Below are 22,502 nucleotides of genomic sequence, written 5' to 3'. Positions count from 1 at the left end.
CCCTTAGAATGACATCAACTGTTTGAGTCAGCTGTTGGCTTGGGCTTCCACCCAGAATGTGATGTCATTGGTGGGCATCCATGAGGAGTAGGAGTAATTTTTTAAGCTTGTTGACTAGAGAAACCTCTGAAGACTTTTTTTTACTTTTTACTTTTTTTAATTACTAGTTTGTTTTGTTACATCATTGTTAATTTTGTGTTTGATTTCTCCACCTGATTTTTAATGGAACTAGTGTTTCATATAATGTAAATATGCAAAAGAAAATGACAAAAAAGGGATGTCTTAATATATTTGAGTTTGTGGATTTAAAATGCTACCCATTGGCTAGGGCTTTTAGAGGGAAACTATGAAACTGGTGAATTATTTAATCTGGAAAGTATTCCCACCCATGTGATAATGAAATGTACGTGATCAGATGTGGGTAACCAGGTTTGAGGGTGTGCAGGAAGCACAGCTGTGAAGAAGAGTTTTCAGGAACTGAATCATATCTTATTTTGATTAAATCAGGATTGTTTTACCCAGTGCCTGTAATGTGAGAATGTGTTAGGGTAGAAGAGCAGTTCTGTTATGTTTATCTCACCTAGAGTGAGTTCATTTTCATCACATGTATTTTTAATTCTTTGGAAAGACAATTACATTAATTGAAAAATGACTTGTAGAATACCAGTTTGAAAAACTGATTTAGCTAATGGGTATGTTGATTTGTCTACCAATTAATTAAAAATTGCTTGTAACAAGAACTATAGGTACCCAGCTAAGTAGTGACCGTTAACTGCTGTTGTATTTTGGATGCATGGGATTGGCATTGCAAGACTTTCAAGGATCTCTGGGTCCTTCCTTTTTCTCTTCTCTACTTGTTGCAAGATTTCCATGATGTGCTGCTTTACCCTGCTGTGATAGCTTCCAGCCAACCAAGCCATCTATACTGCTTTTGCTAAGATAATGCATAGCCTCCTTGTGCCAGCCATGGGTTTTCATACCATTAATGAGATGCAGCAGACTTCTCTTTCTTTGATTTTCTGGGAAGGTTTTGCTGATGGCTTGAGTTCATGCTGTTCTCTGCCATCTCTTGCTTCCTTTTTTTTTTTTTTTAATTATTGCACAATCAGTGCACATATTGAATGAATTGATTCCTCCAATTTTTAGCTGCTTGCACTATACATTTCAGTATATTATATTAGCATATATCCTGTTTTTTTCTTTAATAGCAAATGATTTCCATTTAGGCAGGGATTATGGTTTCTTCTCTTGTGAAGTCCTGTCATGCTTTACACATGTTCTTTCCCTCTAAAACTGAGAACAGAGCAAGGGTGTGTGTTCTTCATACTATATTCACATCATAATTGGAGATTCATCTCAATGCAGTGAAAGAAAGAAAGAAGTGAAACTATTTGAGGATGCTGTGAATGCCTGTTTAGGAAATTCTAGGTGGCCTACAAAATATCTACTAGAAGTAATAATGAGATTTAGCAATGGTGTAAGTTATAATGTCTACACACAATTATCCATTTTACTTCTGCATACTAATAGTAAACAACTGAAAAATGAGATGTAAAATAATTCCATTTATAACAGCAGCACTGGCATAGGAACAAATCTAGCAAAAGATATGTTCAGCCTCTATGACATAAATAAAAAACATTACTGAGATAAATATAAGTGTGTATATAATCCAAATTTCTTTATCCACTGGCCGATAGGCACTTAGGTTGGTTCTCTGACTTGAAAAATACATAAATAATCATAAAGAGAAAGAGTGCTCAAAATAAAAACAGATTTTAGTCTACTAAAAGAAAAAGAGAAGGAGATAAATGGAGTTTCTGGGTTGTTGGACAGATTTGGGGGCTCTTGGAGAGCAGGAAATGCCTTGTTTCCCCCCACAATTTGCTCTAAGCCTCTCTTTTCTATGGATACGCCTCAGTTATGTCCATTTTAATAAACTGACATGTCTATGTCTCAGCCTCTCAGCCATCAATTTCAAAACAGCAAATTCATTGTGATGTCAATGGATTTGACAGCGACAGCAAATGTCAAACTCTTCTCTGGAGTTTCCTGCATAGTTTAAAAAGAAACTAATTAATACACCAGTGCTTTTGGGAATTTTTTTTTTAAACTTAGTTTCCTTATGAGTTATGTATTTTATCATGTTAAGAGAAAGGAGTTTGAGAGGAAATAGAGCAGCAGACATTGAGTGCAGTCAAAAGGTAGAGAGTGACTCATTACATAGGGTTTGGATGTGAGTGTGCATACACTGAACACATGTGCACGGTAGAAAAGGGAGGAAAGGTTTGTGTAGGCAAAATGTTCCCTTTAACATCTTTGCATGGTGGGCTGTAGGGAGAGATTGTAGAAGTAAAGAACTGGCTCAATCATATACATACTGGTCAAAGAGACTCTATAAAACTATGTGAGTTTAGGGCCCTCCCTTGTTGTGCAGTGGGTTAAAGCACAGCATGCAAGCTAGCAGCAGCATCTTTACTGTGAGTTCCATCCCCAGCCAGGCCAGGGAGGTGACTCAGAGGGCGCAGCAGACCTCTCCTGACTCACCCTCTGCTCCCCTAAAAAGTGTACTTCGTTAATCAGTCTGTTCTGCTCCCCCCTCTGTTGAATCCTCTCACTTCCCTGCACCGCTGGGCTGTACCCCAGTTCTGTATGCATAAATAAATCTTTAAAAAAAAACTTTGTTAGTTTAAAGATGCTAGCAAGACTATTAAATTCTATTACCAGCTTTGACAGCTATCCTAGTGTTTCTTTACCATGATGAAATCACTGAGCAGTTTTCACTTTGTCTGATTAGATAAAATGTTCTCCTAAGAACTTAAGATGAATTTGTGATTATACATTGTGTTTTCCTACTTCATTATCATTTTTTATACTGTTCCTTCTACCTAGTGTCTTATATCCTCTATGCATACAAGTTTTTGTTACAGCCCTACAAACTTCCAACTCACACTTCCAGATCAACTTTACCGATTTGATCAATGGCTTCTTTCTTATCTTCCGAGCTCCGGAATTTAACAGGTGTATAATAAATTAGTGATAGCTACCTGTTAAGTTAGTTTGTTGTTGTTAAACCCTCCTAACATCTACAATCAGAAAAGATAGTATGTTTGTAATTAATATGGTTCTAAGTTAACTATCCTTTATGACACAAAAGATTTCACTTGGTTTGGGATAGAGCTATAACATTAGAAACATACTAGAAATTAGTACATATAACTTTTCCTCCAATCAAGAGTTTCCTGTAGACCTTCCTTGTGATATCACATCTCTGTGTTTTCAATATGCTATTTGAAGACTCTGAACCTTATCCATAAATGGGATGGTGTTAATATGTATTCACCTTTATTAGATAAGACAGATTTGGATGCAAGTGGAAGTTGAAATTCTAAAGTAATGGTGACTTAAACAAGATAGAATTTTATGTTCTCTCCCAAAAGGTAACCCAGGCTCCTATCTTGTTTCCTTGCTATGCAAGGTATCCATCCTCATGGTCTAGTATGAGTGTTCCAGCCATCAGTCTTTTCCTCTAGCCTGCAGAAACAAGAAAGAAAAGAAGGTTACATGCTCTCTCTTTGAGAATATATTTTAGAAGTTGCTAACCAGTATGGCTAATATCTCACAGCAGTAACGTGACCATATCTAGCTGTAAAAGAGGTTGATAAAAGAGTGGCCATGCACTTGGCTAAAGTTCAGAGTTTCTGTTATTGAGCAAAATGAGAACAAATTTTGGAGGCCAATTAACAATCTCTGTCATATTATAGCTACTGTTGTTATAAAGATTAAATGAGATCATATATACACTTGGCTTAGAACATGCCTGTCACATGGTACATGTTCAGTACAATCATTGCTGATCTTTTTTTAAACAATTGTAGGCAGTCATTCATTCACCCTATTAGTGGTTTATTACATACTAAACACCTGCTGTGCTGGATACTGTGACTCTCTGTTTAAATCCCTTTATCAACAACAGAAGTAGACTTCCATCCAAGATAGCTTGTCCTTTTTTGAACATCTCTAAAAGTTAGGAAATTCTTTATTAAACTAAGCCAAAACATGCCTCCCCATTATTCATTTGTCTTGGCTCTGGTCCTACCTTTTGAAGCAATATGAATAAGTCTATTTCCCTCATCTCAGTTCTTCAACTATATGAAGATTATTATTAAGCCTTCCACTTAGTTTTCTTGCTCTAAACAACTATTTTATTTATCTAGCACAAGATTTGGCACACTTTCTGTAAAGGGCCAGATGGTAACTATTTTTGACCTTATGGGCCACATGTTCTTTGTCACAACTTATCAACTCTGTCATTGTAATGCAAAAGCAGCCATAGACATTCCATAAATGAGTGGCAGTGTTCCAATAAAATTTTATTTACAAAAACAACAGGCCAGCTTTGGCTTTAGGATATAGTTTGCCAGATTCTGATTTAGTCCATGGAAACTTTATCAACAAGGATATTTGTGACTGCTATTCCCTCATCCAACTGAAAACTTAACTCTTTGTCAACTTCTGATTCTTACACCTTTTATTTCTTTTTCTTATCTTACTACTTTGGGTAGGATTTCTACTACTGGCTGCATTTCCAAAGCTCTGCTTTCAGGCCAGTCATTCACACAGATGGATTATCAGTTGCAAATCATCTTTAGCTTAGAAATTTAACCAAGACAAGTCTCTTCTTGTTCTGCCATATTCTTAGTCCACACATCCCTGATATTTTCCAGACTGGCCCTTCTCCAGTATTCCCCAGAAATGTGTCCACATTAAGAAATGTAGAATCCCTGTTTCCATCCCTTCTTATTTAAACCTATTAGACATTTAAACCTATTCGACTGTATCCTTCATTTATGGTTTAGGCTTTCTCTTAAACAAATAGTCTAGAGTTAACTGTAACCTTATTGTAGCCCAACCTAGAGCTGCCCGAAGAGGAGGAAGGTAGAAAATTAGCATTATATTGATGAGTCAGGTGCTACTGACATAAAATATGTATGCTTCATTCAACATTGTGGATGCAGAAAGTGTAATTCAGGATTGGTAACTTAACTAAGTCATGTTTGTACAACTGAGTTTCAAGGAGTTGATTCCAGGAATAGAGCTGCAATTCAAATTTTAGTGGGCCTGGTAAGCAGACTGTGTATTCTGCCAAAAGTGAATTCAATATCTTATCATGGATACAGCAAAGCTGCTGAACTTTAATCATCTTCTTTCATCAAGAGGTTAACAAGATGCAGAAAAACATTCGCCCTGAACTTCTGGTTTTCAAAGCATTTCCTTCAGGCCCTTACAGAACAGGTGATTTTATTTGTTTTACAGGAGAGGACATCAAATCCCAAATTGTTTGAAATATTTGTCTACAGTGTCAGGTCCCAATATATATTTCTCTCTATAAAGTCCATATTTGCTTTCCTCTTAAATATCAAACCCCACCTCTTTGACCATCTAACTTTTGTTTTTCAAAACTCAGCTTGATCATCATATTCTCCAGGAAACCCTACTTGGCAAAATTCCCTTCTTATCTCCACCATCTTATTTAGGTGTTCTTTTTCTGTATTAACACAGATTGTAGCTCTACTTGACTGTACATTACCTGATGATTTTTAACTTATAAGGAAAGCAAGGGTGAGATTCCTGTCACATTTAATTTTTTACTTAGTAAATATTTGTTGAATAAAAAAATGTCTTGAGATAGTACAAAGTGAGTAAACTCCCTAAGATAATGCTCATTCCTGATTATAGCAGAAAGCAAATTGAAAACATCAGCTTTCTAGAGAGAAACTTAGATAAAAGGACCATCACCAAGAAGCCATGGATCTCTGCAGCCAGGGAACATCAGATTCTGAAAACCATGAGATTTCAAACTAGATAGAAAAGAAAACAGCAGCATCTACAGTGAAGAGCCAAGTTCTGGAGTCAGACTTCTTGCATTTGATCTTGACTCTTCCATTTCCCATCAGTGACTTCACTTTCTGTGCTTTGGTTTCTAATCTGTCAAATGTAGTTAATGATAGAAATTATTTCTGCAACAAACTGCCCCCAACCTTACTTAGTTTCTCAAAACAAAACAGTTACTGTCTCAGTTTCTATGACTCAGAAATTTGAAAGGCGTTAAGTTCAGGGTCACTCATGGGGTCACAGTCAAGTGTATACTATGGTGGGAGTCGTTGACTGAGGCTGGAGGGTCCACTTGCAAGATGACTCACTCAGCAGTTGACTGGAGGTCTCCATGTTGCCGCAAGGAACTCTCCTTACAAGGTAACTTACCCACCACACCCCACCCCGCTCCCCAGAGCAAGCAAGAGAGGAAGAGCTAGGGGAAACCCTGATGACTTTCATAACCTACCTTCAGAAGTCACACACTGTTATTTCCACCACATTGTATATATATAGGGAAAGTCACTAAGGACAGCCCATACTAAGGGGAGGAGAAGTAAGCTGCACCTTTTGAAGGGAGCAGTAGCACAGAATGATGCATATTTTTAAGCACCACCACACTATCCTAGAGGGCTGAGTGAAGATTATAGGATAATGATTGCAGAGTGCTTAGAATAGAACTTCAATAGCACCTCACTTAAATTATCTTCCTCTTGGGTGAGAAAGGACATAATTGCTGTCAATCTGAAGCCTTTGGTTTGAAAAGTGTCTCTTAAAAATAGAGCAAGAATGTTAAAACCAAGTGAGTGTCATAGCAATTAAAGTTATCTGACATGAAAACTGTTCATTTCTTGAATTTTATAAAGTAGATATAAAGGAGCATGTACAATATGCTCTAGCCTTTGTGTAATTTTATCTATCTACCTGTCTGTCTGTCTGTCTGTCTCTCTGCACATGGATGGAAATGGAGAATTCTGGAAGTAATTTTTTCAAAATATTAACAGTTATCTCTGGGTGGTGGGATTTGTGTTGTTAAAAAAAATTCCCGGGCCCTCCCTGGTGGCGCAGCAGGTTAAAGCACAGCACTGAGAATCTAAAGCCGCTTCCTCATGAGTTCGATTCCCGCCTGCCCCGGAGGTGACCACATGGCGTGGCAGACCTCTCCTGACCCGCCCGCTGCTCCCCTCAGCAGTGTACCTCGTTGATCTGCCTGTTCTGCACTCCACTCTGTCTCTGGTGAATTCTCTCACCCTCCGCATCTCTGGCCTGTATCCCAGTTCTGTATGCACAAATAAAATAAAAAAAAAATCTTTAAAAAAAAAATTATCTAAAAATAAAAAAAAATTCCCTTTGTCTTTTTCTGCATTGTTTCAATTTACACTGAGAATATATCTACAAAAACAGCAGAGGCGTTTTTCAAAGGAAATAAAAAGAAAACCAAATTGAAAGAAGGATATGGAGAGTTCTAGGGTTTGGGCCAGGACTATTTGCTGCTCTATGGGGAGTGGCTTGTCCCTGTGAAGTCCCTGACTGATAGGGTGTCCTCTGACCCTTTAGAGGGCTGTAAAGACTTACATGTTCTGGCAGCAGAGTTTGTGATTGTGTCTGCAGAGACATATATACAAAAGGTGGGGGACTGGTTGATAACTCTTGGTGAAAAGAGAAAATAAGGGGAAGAGTGATTCTGTGTGCCAAAGAGGAAAGACCAGGAGAATCTGGAGTTGACAATAGTGTGAATGTTCACCACTTGCCTTGGGGAGGATAGCTTTAACTGACACAAGAATGGTGGTTTTGATTCACCAGTAACCTGTGGGACTGTGGTATCTTATGTAGCCTTTATAATTGCATCTAAAAAATGGAATTTGGTTCAGTTCTCCCTCTCTCTTAATAGGTAATGCCAGCAGGTCCTGCTATCTAGCTCAAAACAGTTCCCAACATAGAGTACAGTTCAAAAATTTGGAGAATAAAGACAAGCTAAATTATTTTTGTAATAAGGCCTTTAAATTAAGAAATATTATATCTTCTGATATTCAACTGAATAATTTCTTACTCAAATGAAACAGAGGGACTTAAATATATATATTTGGGAAATTTGAAAACACTGTTTAAAGATTTTTTTTTTAAGATTTATTTCTGTATACAGAACTGTAGTACAAGTCAGAGGATTCACCAGAGACACAGTGGGGAGCAGAACAGGCAGACTGACGAAGTACACTGCTGAGGGGAGCAGTGGGTGGGTCAGGAGAGGTCTGCCGTGCCATGTGGTCACCTCCGGGGCAGGCGGGGATCAAACTCATGCTGAAATGGCTTTAGCTTCTTAGTGCTGTGCTTTAACCCGCTGCGCCACCAGGGCGGGCCCTAAAGCTGTTTTTAAAGGATTTAAGTCTCCCATTAGTTTCCCATTTGTCACAGCTATTATTTGTTCACCCTTTCCACATTTCCTGCCTTCTTTTTTATTAGTTCAAATTTTTTATGAGTCTATTATCTTGACTTATTTCCTGTATCTTTTCTTTAAGTGGTTGCTTTGAAGCTTAGGGAATGCATCTTTAACTTAAGACAGTCTGCCTTAAATTTATATTATGCCAATCCATATGGAAAAATGATCTTACTATAGGCCCACTTTCCCCTTTCTGTGTTCTATTACTGCCATCCATTTTACTTCTGCATATTTTTGCTTTAGGTGGGCAATTATCTTGTTAAATAATTTGAAAGGAAACGACATTTACTTTTATCCTATTTTCTGGAGTCTTTATTGCTTTCTGTAGCTCTAGATTTCTGATATCAATTTCTTTCATTGGTAAATGATCCTTTACCATTTCTTGTACAGAGGTTTGTTAATGATAATGATTTATGTTAGCTTTTTTATGTCTAAAAGTTCTATATTTCATTCTTGTTTTGTTTTTTGAAAGCTATTCATGCTATATATAGAATTGGCAGTATTTTTTCTTTTGCTACTTTTAAGATTTTAAGTCACTTGCGTTGCGTCTCATGTTCCCCTCTCTACTTCACGTGTCTTCTTTATCCACTAGTTTCCTTCATTTCTCAGCTTTTTCTCTGTAAATTATACAGATCTTTGAGTTTTACTTGGCCTCCCCTTCCCTCTTGTAGCCTAGAAAATCTCTAAGCTTTAAATTGGGGTATTTATAGTACTCACCTCCTTTGGATTTTTTTGTTTGTTTTTGGTTTTCCTTTTGTTTCTTTCAGAAATCACTGTTCAATGTTGTCTTTTGTTCAATGCCTGAAAACTGTTATTTCACTTTTCCTGATTTTTTTCAGTCATTTAAGGCAGGAGGTAATGTGGCCTCTATTATTTCAGTTTTGACTGAAAACACAAGTTATGAAATATTCAATTAGAAAATTAGAAAAATAGCTAAAACATTAAAATTAACTTCTTATTGCAAAATTCCTTCTTCAAAATTTGTTTGTATTTTTCATGAGCTCAGACTTATGAGTTCATTTTAAAAAATTACTCAGTGCCAAAGTCTTTGACATTGTTCTTTTCTTTTTTTAACAGGAAATGTCCAGATGGGATTTTGTAATCAATGCAAATCGGTGATGGGTCAGAAGTTGCTGAATGCCATCAATGAAAATCTTCAAAAGTGTTTGCTTCAAATGTCAGAGGAGATAAAATTGATCTAGCAACTTAAAACTTTGATCTAGAAAAACACACGGCAGAGATTAGAATGTTATAAGTGGGAAAATATATTTGGCTTTGAATGTATTTAATGAAAGGAATCACCACTTTATTTCTCAAGCTGAATTATTTTAAGGCAGTTGCTTGAAAATCTTGACATGATTACCAGAGAGGAGTAGCAGAGCAATAGCTAAAATAGTCAGTCAAGATGACTTCGGAAGAAATGGCAGCTTCTGTTCGGATACCTGTCACTCAGAGAAAAGTGGTCCCTTCCCAGACAGCTATGGATGAAAGTAGTGAAAACATCTCAGATGTCAGCGTTTCAAATGTGCATACAGTCAGGCAGACTTCTCTTACCGTCTCACAACTGAACAAGCATAGAGATGAATCTTCTGAAAGCAACTTGCCTGAGATTCTCTCAATAACAAGAGAGAAAATAATGAGTGATGAGAACAGTAATAAAAACTGCTGGGAGGAAAGCATGCCAGATTCTGTGCACAACCTTAACATTAACTGCAACACCATACTGAAAAACCATCAGTGTGGCCTTCCTAAGAGCCAGTTTTATGAAACATGTGATTCTGTCTCAGAAGAAAGGCTGTGTTTGGAAACTGAAATCCCTTCTTCCCTGGAAAGAAAGGTGTTTCCTGGAATTCAACTGGAAGTAGAGGGACCTCCCATGGACATCAGTCCTTTAGGAAATCAATCAGAGATCGAAGAGCCTGGAACAGCACCCCCTGACAGCAGCATGGCAGTGTTTCGCTTTCATTGTGAAGTTGACAGAATGTCAGATGCTTTCTGTGCCCTACCAGATAACTTGATTTTGGATGATTGTGGAAACTGTGTACCACTCCCTGATGTTGGGAGGGAGCAAAAGAGAAAGTACGTGGCATATACTTGTGAACTGATGGAACTGGCAAATAACTGTGACAATAAGAATGGGCAGCTGCGGTGTGATCATTGTGACACCTTGAATGACACATACTTGTGCTTTAAAGGTTCTTGCCAGAAGGCCAGTGAGGTATTTTCAAGTGATAACTTTTGCAGAGAGGAGCTTGCTGACCGTCCGCCCCCCGAGACCTTTCTGAGCCATTTTGAGGACATCCCTGATAACTGTGAAGATGCAGAAGATTTTTTTAAGAGCAAAAAGGAGCGGTCCACTTTGTTAGTGAGGAGATTTTGTAAAAACGACAGGGAAGTCAAGAAATCTGTGTATACCGGGACGAGGGCAATTGTGAGAACTCTGCCTTCCGGTCACATTGGACTGGGAGCTTGGAGTTACGTTGATCAGAAAAGAAGTGGTTGTTTGTTGCCTCGCGGGAGAGCCATGGAACGTCTGTCAGAGGTGATCAGGCAGGCTGGGAGGCGGTACCGGCCAGAAGCCCAGTGGTATCTGGTAAGGCTTAATGTTCTTCTGTTCCTTTCTTTAAACTTCCTCTTTGACAATCTGTTCTAACTCGAGAAAATTTGAGTTCTGTCAAATTATGATTCTTCAGGGAATCATTTGTCGTTTCTGGAAGCTAGTAAATCCAACCTACTGTAGTTGAAAGTTGTTGAGATTGCGCTAACTGTGCAGTGATATGAGTGAGTTACAAAATACACATGCATGTGTCATCAGGAGTGGAGAAGTTTGGAGGAGCCCCTGGTTACTGTCTGAGATTACAGAACAGAGACTCCTAGTAGTGTGAAAGCGAGTTCATGGATGGTGACCTGATTCTGTCTTTGGGAGATACAAGCTCTTCTACTGTGCGGCTCGTGTAGAGGTGGTGTGGTCTGAAAGACCTTACATCTGGCTTCCTCCACTTCCAATCAGTGCTCTCAGTTTCAGTTTATTTTGTTTTTTTTCCCCTCAACTTGTGTGTGTGTGGGGGGGGGGCTGTGAACTACTTGGATAATGTAGTGAAGTTATAAACTCAAAATAACGTTGTTAATGCCTCAGAAGGTACAAATTATGTATCTATATGTTCATCAAGCTGTTTTTAAATTGTGATGTATTGAGGTTCATTAATATACTAAGTAGTCTTTGATAACAGTCTTATTTTCAAAGTGGTGATGACTACAAGTAGGGAATGGTTTGCCTGGAACTTTCCCAGTTTAGAGCTTGAAAATCCAAGTTCTGGAAGCCACTTGGTCCTGCACAAATTAGGATAGCTCATCCCCCTAATGTAAATACTGATTTAGGGCGTCACCCTGACTGTAATAAATGGAACCATCTGTGACTTCTATTGGTGACATGATCACTGTTACTGCCAGTGCTATTGAGGTTTGGTGCCTACATTCATAAATGAAGCAAGTGTTAAATTTCTCTTTGAGATTATTAAAATATTTTAATCCAAATTTCTGGACTCTGAATTCCATCCACTTCCTGTTTTTAAGTTAAGAATCCTACATTCAGCCTTTAAAATGCACATGATGGGGCTGCCCACTCTTGTACTGGCTCCTTACATTTGGACATGTTTCTCGGTTTTTTTTTTTTTTCCTGGCTAATCAGCCCTGCTTTTCAATTTACCTTCGTGGGGAACTGTTTCTAAAATTCACATTCCAGCTTTTCACAATCCTTAAAACCTGGCCTTATAAATGCCCAGCCTAGGAAAATATTCCTTTTATTGAAAGATCTAGTATGTTTACCTTCACCATCATCATCATAGCTACCATGCATTGAGCACTTTATCTGTGTCAGGTATTAGGCCAGGCAATTTGCATACTTGATTTCTCACATTTATCTCAACTACCCTCTGATTGCTATCACTACTAATCTCATGTATTACTAAGAACATGGAGTCACAGGAAGTCATATATGTTGTCCAAGATCACTGAGCCAGTAGGTAGTATAACTAAGATTATAATTCAGGCAGCTAACACTCATAGGTAGTTTCTCAAAATCCAGAAAGAAATAACATTTGGAATAAAATTTTAAAAGAATAGAGGATTTTGTTCATTAATGATTGACTAACCAAGTCTGCTATGGTAGATTTGTCTGTTAGATTTGGTGATTCTAACTCTGGTTATGTGTTGGAATCACACCTTCCAAACCCCACTCCACATCCTCTGACTCAGAATTGCCATGGTAGGGCACTGAATGCGTTTTTTTTTTCCCCCAAAATTCTATTGGTGATTCTCTGTCTTCTGGACACCTATAGAATTAAAAGCCTCTGATCAGGAACTTAAACTCATTGAGCTCTTTACTTCTCTACCACATGATTTCAGGAATATCTGTTCTGCCCTAAAGACCTTGACATTATTTGGACTCAGGAGTGTCAGAGTTGATGTGGGCGTCTTCCTGGAAAATGACAGTCTGCAAACCCTTCTCTCTGTACGTTCAGCTGTTGCCCTAGAAACAGCAGCAGATCTCACCTGCAGATTCCTCATGTAAGCTGAGTCCCAGGTGTGGTGGTGTCAGCTTTGCATTCTTTGCAGCTCTCCAGACTGACTTTTTTTATGCAGGGAGAGAGCAGCTCATTCTGGGCATGTGTTCTCCCTGCTCAGTGATGATCCCTTCCCCACCCATGAACTGCTGCCGAGAGCAGCACGTTGTCCCACTAAAAGGCAGTGATTTTTATACATTCACATACTCCTGAAGTTAAATATTAAGAAATAACAAAAATTTAAATATAACAAACTTAAGGGAAATTCATCCACATACATGAGTGTTGTGGAGCTGGTATAAATTTCAGAATAATTATTGGCATGCCAATACTATTTGCTCCAATTTCTGGAGCCCAGCTGCAGCTGCTTCTGAGAAGGTTCTTGGGTCCCAAGCCCAAACCAGCCCCTTTCTGTCAGTGGCTAAAAAGGTTAATTTCCAATGAAAAGAACTAAAGAGATGATTCAAATCCTCTCCCTCTGAAGGCTGGGAGAGGTTGCCACACCTCTTTCAAAATGAACTCCAGGAATATCTCTCCCAGGGTGCTCTGAGCATTTTTATTAATCCTTAAAACAGAGCAGGGGATGGTGGGCTGGCTGTACTGTTCTTTCTGGAAAAAAAAAAAAAAGATTCCTGAAAGGGAGAGCTCTTTTTGAATGTTCAGTCACACCATAGCAGGAATGAATCAGTATTTTCTAAAGTATGTTATTCTTCCTGCCCCTTATTTCTTAGTGTAGAGTCTAGTGGATGTCTAAAAGCCTCTCTTGAATATTCTCAAAAGTTGCAAGATGAGTTATAGCCACTTCCCCCTAACTCCTGTAAATTGCATCTTTTGTTTAAAGAAATGCAAACAGAAAGACTGAGCTCCTGATCCTATTTTCTGACATTTCATGTGTATCCATCTAGATTTAGATTTCTCGATCAGATTGTAAACTGAATAAGGACCAGAAGCAGCCCTACTTTTTCCTACTCTCCATAATGCAAGCAAAATACCAAATATCGAAAAGACAGAATAATGTCCTTTGAAGCACAGTCTCAGGGACTTAGTTGGTCTGAAATGGAAGGAATCCTTTGACTCCACCACTCATGCGCCATGTGACTTTGCACAAGTTCTGTAATGTCTTTGTCCCTAATTATCTTCTGTGCACACAGAGTTGTGGTCTTATTAGGATGTTAAATGAAATAATGCCAAAAAGTTGTGCTCAGTTCTGGTGAGAGGTGAGGCTCCTGCTTACTCTGGTCATTTATTCCACGCTTTGTTGCGAACTTGTCCCCACTTACTTCTCTTTCATGTGACATTTACAGTATGTCCTGCAATCTGTGGTGAGGTAGCTTAAGCAAGTCGTCCACACATGTAAAAATTTATTATTTATCCAGTTAGTTCTTTTGCCTCACATTAACATGTTTTTCTTGTCTGCCTTCATCAAAATCCTGCAATTAATTTGTATTTGCACAGCTGTGTGAAGAAGAATAAATTTGAATGGGAGACATTAATAAGGATTAATGCCTGTTGACTTACTAGCCATATTGGTATCCTCCTCCCCCTGCTTATGAAAAAATTAAAACCAACTCCTTATCCAGTTACAGCTGCACTCCTCTCTAGCTCTCAGTTTATTAGCTCAACAAGTCACATATTTTGGCAACTGGCCAGTGTCTCCAGGTTAAAGGTTGGTAAAGGGCGTTTTCCTTTAAAAAATCTGCTTCCTGCCTGAATGTGGGGGGATTTCGGTAGATAGAATTACTCTGAATACTGAAGGACAAGCAGTCCTGCCTCTGCTGGAATCCTCGGTGTGACGGAGTTCCACGTGCACTGCAGATGGAGAAAGTGAGGAGGTGGGGCTATATGTCCATCAGCCCTCTACGGAGCTTCATTGATTCCTACCTTGAGCCACAGGAGGATTTACTAAACAAGAATATGTATGACATGATGGGGGGATTCTAGTGCACTGCAATTAAAAGAACTAATAAATTTATTTTTAAAAGCTAAATATATATGATGATACAGAAAAGGTTTTATTCTTAAAATACCAGACTAGAAAATCTGTAAATTAAAAGGGAAAGTCAAAATCAGCTTCTATATTGCTACCTATTCTGCTTTCTTCTTCTCAAATGTCTTTTTTTCCTTCTCACTTTATTCTGCTTTCTGCAGACAAAATAATTTAAGAGGCAATGAATGTTTTTTGAATTAACCTTTGTGGATATATCTACATCCTTGACTCATTATTTTGTCTTTCAAGTTGATTTGAAGGTAAGAGAAATAGGATGTCTCTATTACACTATATTCATCTTCTAAGTTGTAACTTTTGTAGATGATCAAGTATCAGTTGAGTCCTGTTGTTTGGTATTGGAATAGAGACTATTGAAATAGCATCATGTCTTGTTTACTTATCTGAAATTCAGTCTTCCTGCAGCTTGGGTACAGTTTGGATCTGAAATAATTAAAATTTCACAGGGTGCTGAGGTTGAGATAGGAGCCTTGGAGACATGCCAGATTGCTCTTTCTACTCAGGGTTATGTCAAATGCATGACATAGAATGATGCTGGCTCCTTTTTGCTTAGCAACCCCCATGCAATTTAGTCATATCTAATGGATCAATGGAAAATGTGACAGGTGATCAGAGGTCAGCACTGTGATGATGGGATGGTGTTCCTTATCAGCTACAGTGAGGCCATTCAGGATAAATACACTTCCATCATTTTGGCTCAGATTTGGCAAAAATTAGAATGAAAAGTCCTCTATCTAAAGGTCACTGTGATTCTCATGGTGTTTTGGGGGCAGTATCAGCAATAGGATTTCCCCACCTTTCCTGTTGAGTGCCCCACATAATGGCAATAGACAGCTGGAAAGGCCCCATCCCAGGGTAGAAAATGGCCCCAAAATAGCCAAGTAGTGTCTCACAAGTGCTAACCTTGTACTTATTCGTGACTGCCTTCTTATATTTTGAGCCCTAGACAGTTTACTTCTCTCATCTTACTCCTAGTTCTAGGTTCCAGGGTCTAAGAGGATCAATGGTTTAGAAATGTGCATCAATTTCCTAGGTTAGGAGTAGCCTTACCTGAATACCCATATACCTTAATACAGGCATTAACATTTAAGCAAAGATATGGAAATTACATGAAATTAAATCTTACTGTTTCCAAGTAAAAGTTATTGGGACACAGACACACCCTCCTTCCTTCATATCCAATCTGTGGTTGCTGTGGCCCTGTAACAGCAGAGTTGAGTAGTTGCAATGGAGATTATGACCATAAAAGACTAAACTATTTATGATCTGGTCCTTTACAGCCAAAGATGGCCTATTCCTGACCAGAGACACCCCCCTCAACCTGTGTACTTTTGACCCATCATTTTATCCTGAGCTTACATTGCACATAGCTACCCTGCCAGCCCCTCTCCATGCTCTGAAGTCTAGTCCACAGTTTCTCTGACAGTGCTCAATAAATATATATATATTTCTTGAATGGCTCCCTGAGTTGAAAGTGAAGAAATGCAGTTTCAACCAGCAGCTGCTGTCTCCTCTCCTTCCCCAGACTCAGTGCGGGACTGTTAACTCCTGTCCCCCTGGCCCACAAAGCTTGGAACAATTCCTTTGTGCAATATCCAGAACAGAATCAAAATTTTCCATTGAAGTTCAAAAGTGTCTTGTTCTTTCCTGTGAACCCTGAGATCCATGCTTTCATCTCCACAAACTTGGCCAAAATGACAAAGAGAGATCATAGTTAGTCTTCTTTGTGTCTCCCCTACCATCCTGGCCTCCAGAAAATTTCAGCAGTTTGTAAAAACCCAAGGGAAAAACAGACTGCTGTGCTGTGCAGTAGGCCAGGCAGGAAAGGAGCTCCCAGTTCTTGAGGTCCCATTTCCCTGCCCCTCCAAATCCCCAGTTTCTACAGGTTTCTACAAAACCCCCAGATTTCTACCACAGACTAGAGGGAATGATCTTAATTGATCAGTGATAGCCATGGGTGGGGTTGAGAGCATCTTCTATCTCCCCCCCCCCGCAGCGCCACCTTGAGGTTTGGTTTGGAAAGAAACTTGTCTCTCTCCAGCATTTGGAGTAATAGGCGAGACACTCCTTCCTGGCAGCTCAGCCCTGAAATGCCTGCTGATGTAAGTCAGCAAGCTCACCCTGGGCACCTCTGTGCCAGGCACTGTGCTGCCAGGGCATCCTTTCTCTTTTCTCTCCTTTCAATTTTACAACTGTCTACAAGGCTGACATCGTGAACAGTCCCATTTTTTGATCATTAGAGTAATATGATCAAGGTTGCAGTGGCACAACTTGAACCCATATCGGCTCTCTTCAAAGCCATACTCGTTATCACTCTGCAGAAATTGCCCTGAAGAATCTGATGTAACTTACCCCTATAACTTGGCAGACAATCTTTTCTCTTATTAAATGTGCAAATGTTGAACTGAATGAGTCCTTGAGCTGTTTCTTCAAATGTGAGCTGGGTGTGACCTTTGGATGAAATGAGAGACTTGGGGAACAATACCAGTTCTTAATGTGAGGGGTGTGTTGGCTATTGAAATGGCTAAGATTTATTTTTATGACTCAGCCTGCTAAGGGGAAGAAACCAAGCCTGAAGGTTTGAATTTTTTTACTGAATTGCTGTAATTTAGAAGTACATTTTAAAAGTTTTATAAGGACAAAGTCCAAAGCAAACTGCACACATCTGAGTTAGAATCTATAGCTTATTCATGATCAGGCTGAAATAACCGAAACTAGTGGGGCCATAATTTAGTGTTTTTCCATTTTCATTTAATGTCCTTTGAGATCTTCAAGGGTTCTGACCAGCTGACCTGAGGATGAAAAACATTACTCAGTAACATTTCTTTCCACAGTCACTCCATTAAAATAAAGGCTTCACCTAGCTTGTCACAAGGTAGAGACTGGAGGAAAAAGCTGGGTTGTTTTGTATTCAGGCCCTTGGCAAACATCCTTGTAGATAACTTTTCTCCTCGTGCTCTGTGCTCTGAGGGTTCGGAGAGGGGTACCTGTGGGGAAAGGAACTCAAAACTATTGCAGAGACAGCAGAATAAAACCAGATTCCGCCTGCTTCATTTCATGATTGCTGGAAACCTGGAGTTGAGCATGTTTACTGAAACCCAACCCTGCTTTCCCTCGCGATGCTGGCCTAGTTTTAACAACTTCATTTTCAACTTGAGTTTAGGTAATTTTTATCACCAACCCATGTCACTGTTTTAACAGAATAAGGAATTAATTTTTTGGTAGATCATGTTGAGTGGCCTCACTTTAGAAAGATTCAGCACCAAATTATAGATGGTGACACTTCCATAGTGAGTGTCGATGTGTTGTGGGCGCCAGCATGTGGGAGTTTGGCAGCAACTGGGAAGCCCATGGTTTCAGTTTTTCCAGATTATGCACCCTTCCATCAAATAGCAATTTCTTAGCCTCGAAAAGCTCTTCTAGAACAAGGGGAAAGTTCACTTGAGTTCTTCATTGGCGAATCCAAAACTTGTTTAGAAGCTCATGCATTATTTTTCTCTTTAATGAGACCAAGAAAATGGTTTCAGGGCCTGGAAAGACCAGCCAGTTCTCCTTTTAATGGCCAAAAACTAAATACAGGCACTGTAATGATTGCTGATATTTTGTGGGGGTAATGCCGTTATTGTGGTAATCATATTTTCCACATAAAAAAGTTCGGAACTTTTTATTGATGGAGAGAGGAGCTGAATATTTGAAATTGAAACTGATCTAGGAAATCCAGAATGAAAGGTCTAGGTGGTTGTTGATCTCAATATAAAGAAAAGAGAATCTGAGTGAACTAGTATAAATCTATTTTGTTGCTAGAAAAATCTCGACCCTTTAAAAAATGACTTGGTAGAGGTAGCAAAGAACCACTGCCCACAAGTAAAGACAACACATTCAAAACCCAGAATAGAATCCAGCAAATATTTTTCTCAGTTATTGTTTTTCTGTATTTTTGCCAAGCATTTGGCAGTTACCTTACTTTGGATGTGTGAAGTTAATGAAATAGATTATGTGAAACACCAGGACATGCTAGCTAAATTAAGGGATATCCCATTCTGAGGAATTACCTTGAAGAGCTGTCCAATTTTCCATTTTTGTAGCCATTATACAAATACCTTAATCCTCTGAGCTTGGGTTGAGTGAGATTTTAGTATCTCAAGTGTCCCAGCTAATAATGATTTGGGTAGATATCGATATGTAACTATAAAGGATAGGATTCGTTTTATTGAAGGTCTTATATACTGACTACAGGACGAAGGGGTATCTGGAAATATGTCAAGCAAAGGTAAAATTACAAATTTTGCAACAACACAAAATTGAATGCAGACTTGGCCAATGCTTCACAGTCTTGCTCAATACTTACATGTCAGTGGCTAGTTTAGGGGAACCCACAACACATAATGCACTTTGGTTGGTTTGGACTCAACCTTGTGGACTCAGAGTTCAAGCAGGAGGGAAGACTGACATTTACATGTATCTCCCCCACCACTCTTGACCAGGTGTCCTTGTAAAGGACACAGCATTCCCACCCATACATTCTGGGTAGTAGCACATAGAAGAAAATTAAAAGGTCTATTGAAGTCCAGAGCAACAGTTGTTTGCCTCTTCTTGTCCTATATTTCACACTTAACTCAGTGTGGTCTGTTGAGTTCCAGTGGTCTGAATTATAAACAAATTAAATCAGTCCAGCATGAATATTTCTCTAGGTGAACATAAAATATTTGGTAATTTTATCAACTAAAGTATTCTTGCCCTGGAAAGCTCATCTCCTATAACTTTATTCAGAATCCTATTTTATGAATAAGGTAACAAGGCACTAGACAGATAATTACTTGACCAGGCTCACATAGCTAATGTTGGAAGATAGAACTAAAATCAGGATCTATGGAGACTGGCTTCCCAACTCTAAAATGGGGTAAAAATATATAATACAGCCTGTCACATAGTAGGTGCTTTGTTCATGTCAACTAATTCTGAACCATATTACCTTTATGGTCCTGGGATGCATAGATTCCTGACACAGTGCCATCCTCTTGGTGGGGTGGGAGAGGCAGACAGGCAAGCTCTCCTTCATGTAATCCACTGTTCCCCACTTATAAATAAACTTGGTTGATATATGATTTATCAGGCTGTGTTCTGCCATCTACTCCAGTTTTCACAACTTATCATGTCTTCAATTCTTTAAGAAAGAATTGAAGCTCATCTTATTGCAATAATATTGTTAGTTCTTTAAGTTCTCAAAGGTGCCCTTTTAATTTGAATGGAGCCAAGTTATGTGAGTTCATTTCTCCCCCTAGTCTAGTTTCTTTCCATCCTTCACTTGGCAGGTAACTCTCTGGTTAATGACTGCAAGTTCTTCAAAGCATACAGAGCAGCCATGGTATCCCTCCCAGTCTCTCAGGAGGATATTTTTCCCTTGTTCTTTTTCTCTATTTATGGGAAGCAGAGCCAAATACAAGACACTGTCTTGAGTCCAGCAGGAGGAGCCAGACCTGGCCCAAGAAGAGCCAGTATGGCCTGGGATGAACAGAATTGAGCCAGGAATCCCAGGCTCATAAAATATCAGCTCTAAAAAGGCCTTGAAGATCATCAGGTCCAACACTTCATTTTACAGAGGAGGAAACTGAGGCTCAAAGAGAGGCAATGGCTTGGCCCAGGTCTGCTCAGGCAGCAGTTTGAGAACCAGGCCTAGAATCTAGGTTGTTCTCACACCAGCTCTCCTGCCCTCTGCCAGCTGCCACACACTATTTCCAGCCCGTAGGTTTGGAGCAGAAATGAGTATATTGTGATAGTTATTGAGGACTTCATGCTCAAAGTGGTTAACTTATGAGTTCAGGAGCGAGGCTACATTAAGTTCATCTTCTAATACTGTACTTATTAGCTCTGTGACCTAAAGAAAGTTACTTGACTTCTCTGTGCCTCTATTTCTTCTTCTTTAAAGTGGAAATAATCTAATCTACTTCTTTAGATTGTAAAGATTAATAGATTGTTAGATGTCAATATTAACATGGCACTACTCTTGTCATTGTTATTTCTCTTTGATTCCCAAGTCTTAATTTTTAGCCAAAGTTCCTTCGTATCTCCCTATAAATACAGATTTTTCTCTCTGAGGACTTTAAGAGAGTAACTCTTAGTGGTCTTGAAGTGCTGTAAGAGTGGTAAGAGGACTTGTATAGTCTGAAAGGGCTTCCTGGAAGAGGTGTGATCTCAACTGAATCCTCTCAGGAGCTAAGGTTGCTCATCTTCCAGCAATAAAAAAGCAGAATGTTCCATTATCAGAAAACTGACCATCTTCCTCCTTTGTTGGAGTTTTTGTGACTTATTCCAAATATAATGTTGATTTCCGCAGCCTTTTGCCTTCACTTTAGTCATTTTTCCCCAAAGAAATTACTTCACATGAATTGAGTCTCCTGCTGGTGGAGGTGAGAGGGGAAGGGGAGATGAAGAGCAAAGGGCGGAGGGGTCCAGTGGACTGCAGTGAGGACTACAGGTGCTCAGGTGGTAGGTGCAGCATGGTAACATACATCATACCCCTAAGTCACATACAGTGCTCTAAACCAGTGTTATCTCAATAAAAAAGCAATACAATTTTTAAAAGTTTAAGTAATATAACTTTTCTCAATAGAATATGAATTTTTCTGTTTTGTTTTCAAATGTGAAATTGTCTTCATACCTTGCAGAAGGTTATCAGTAACATTTGTTGGTGAGCGACAGAGAAAATTGGATTTTTCATTTTTCAGTAATGAAATAAACACTTATAAGCTCATCATGAAATAAACACTTATAAGCTCATAAGGTTTTTAAAGTCCTTATGCTACCCCAAACTTCATCCTGCCACACAATGCTGTTTCTATCATCCCCTAATTATTCCCTTAACTCTCCTTTCTTTACTTGTCATTCTATCTACGTGTATTCTTAAGAGCTAGATATGTTTACAAAGTGCCACTGAGTTACATGCTTTAAAATGGTTAGGTAAAATCTTAGGTAAATTTTACCTTAATTAAAAAATATCTATATCTTTAAGGTTTTGATTGTTTTGAACTTTGCATAAAGGTACACTACACCTAAATTTGAAAGATTTATATGCTGTTAGTTTTTGTTTTCATTGCTGTATATTTTATCAGTTTATTCACATTCTCGAGTCAAGTGATTTTTAGATTGTTTCCATGTCTTTACTGTTTTAAACAGTACTTCCACTAACATATTTATAAGTGTTGTTTCTTACACATACATGTCCGAAATTTTATCCTTGAAAGTGGAATTTCTAAAGAAAAAAAGAAAAGAAAGTGGAATTTCTGGATATTAGGTGTGCTCAGTGGGGAAAGTAGTGATAAACAGTTTTCCTAAAAGTGGCTGCACCAGTTTGGACTCTCCCCCGAAACCCCCAAGGAATTATGTATAAAATATTATTTGGATCTATATCCTTGATATTTGCCAATAAAACATATAAAAAATATTTCTCTGTGGAATTTTGCATCTGCTTGATCCTAATGATGTTAATCATTGACTGTATTTTTCCTGTTAGGTGAAAAACCTCAGCCATTTGGCTCATCTTTTATTGAGATTTTATTTATTCTAATTGATTCCTTTATCTATTTCTCATAGTATCCTCTTGCCTGTGACATTGGAAATATTTCTA

At 38.7% G+C, this 22,502-nt stretch overlaps 1 protein-coding gene across 1 annotated transcript in view; it reads left to right on the top strand.

The window, feature by feature from the left end:
* The first annotated feature begins 9,716 nt into the window (after positions 1–9,716).
* Positions 9,717–22,502, top strand: part of PLCE1 (phospholipase C, epsilon 1) — a 209,878-nt gene continuing 197,092 nt past the window's right edge. The window contains exon 1 of the mRNA XM_004680608.2: positions 9,717–10,904. Coding sequence (XP_004680665.1) covers positions 9,717–10,904 — 1,188 coding nt within the window. The remainder of the gene's footprint in view (positions 10,905–22,502) is intronic.

Source organism: Condylura cristata, unplaced genomic scaffold (genome assembly GCF_000260355.1).
Source record: "Condylura cristata isolate star-nosed mole 26May11 unplaced genomic scaffold, ConCri1.0 scaffold00011, whole genome shotgun sequence".
Lineage (NCBI taxonomy): Eukaryota > Metazoa > Chordata > Mammalia > Eulipotyphla > Talpidae > Condylura > Condylura cristata.
The sequence above is the reverse complement of the archived record's forward strand: the minus strand, read 5'-3'. Positions and strand labels throughout refer to the sequence as shown.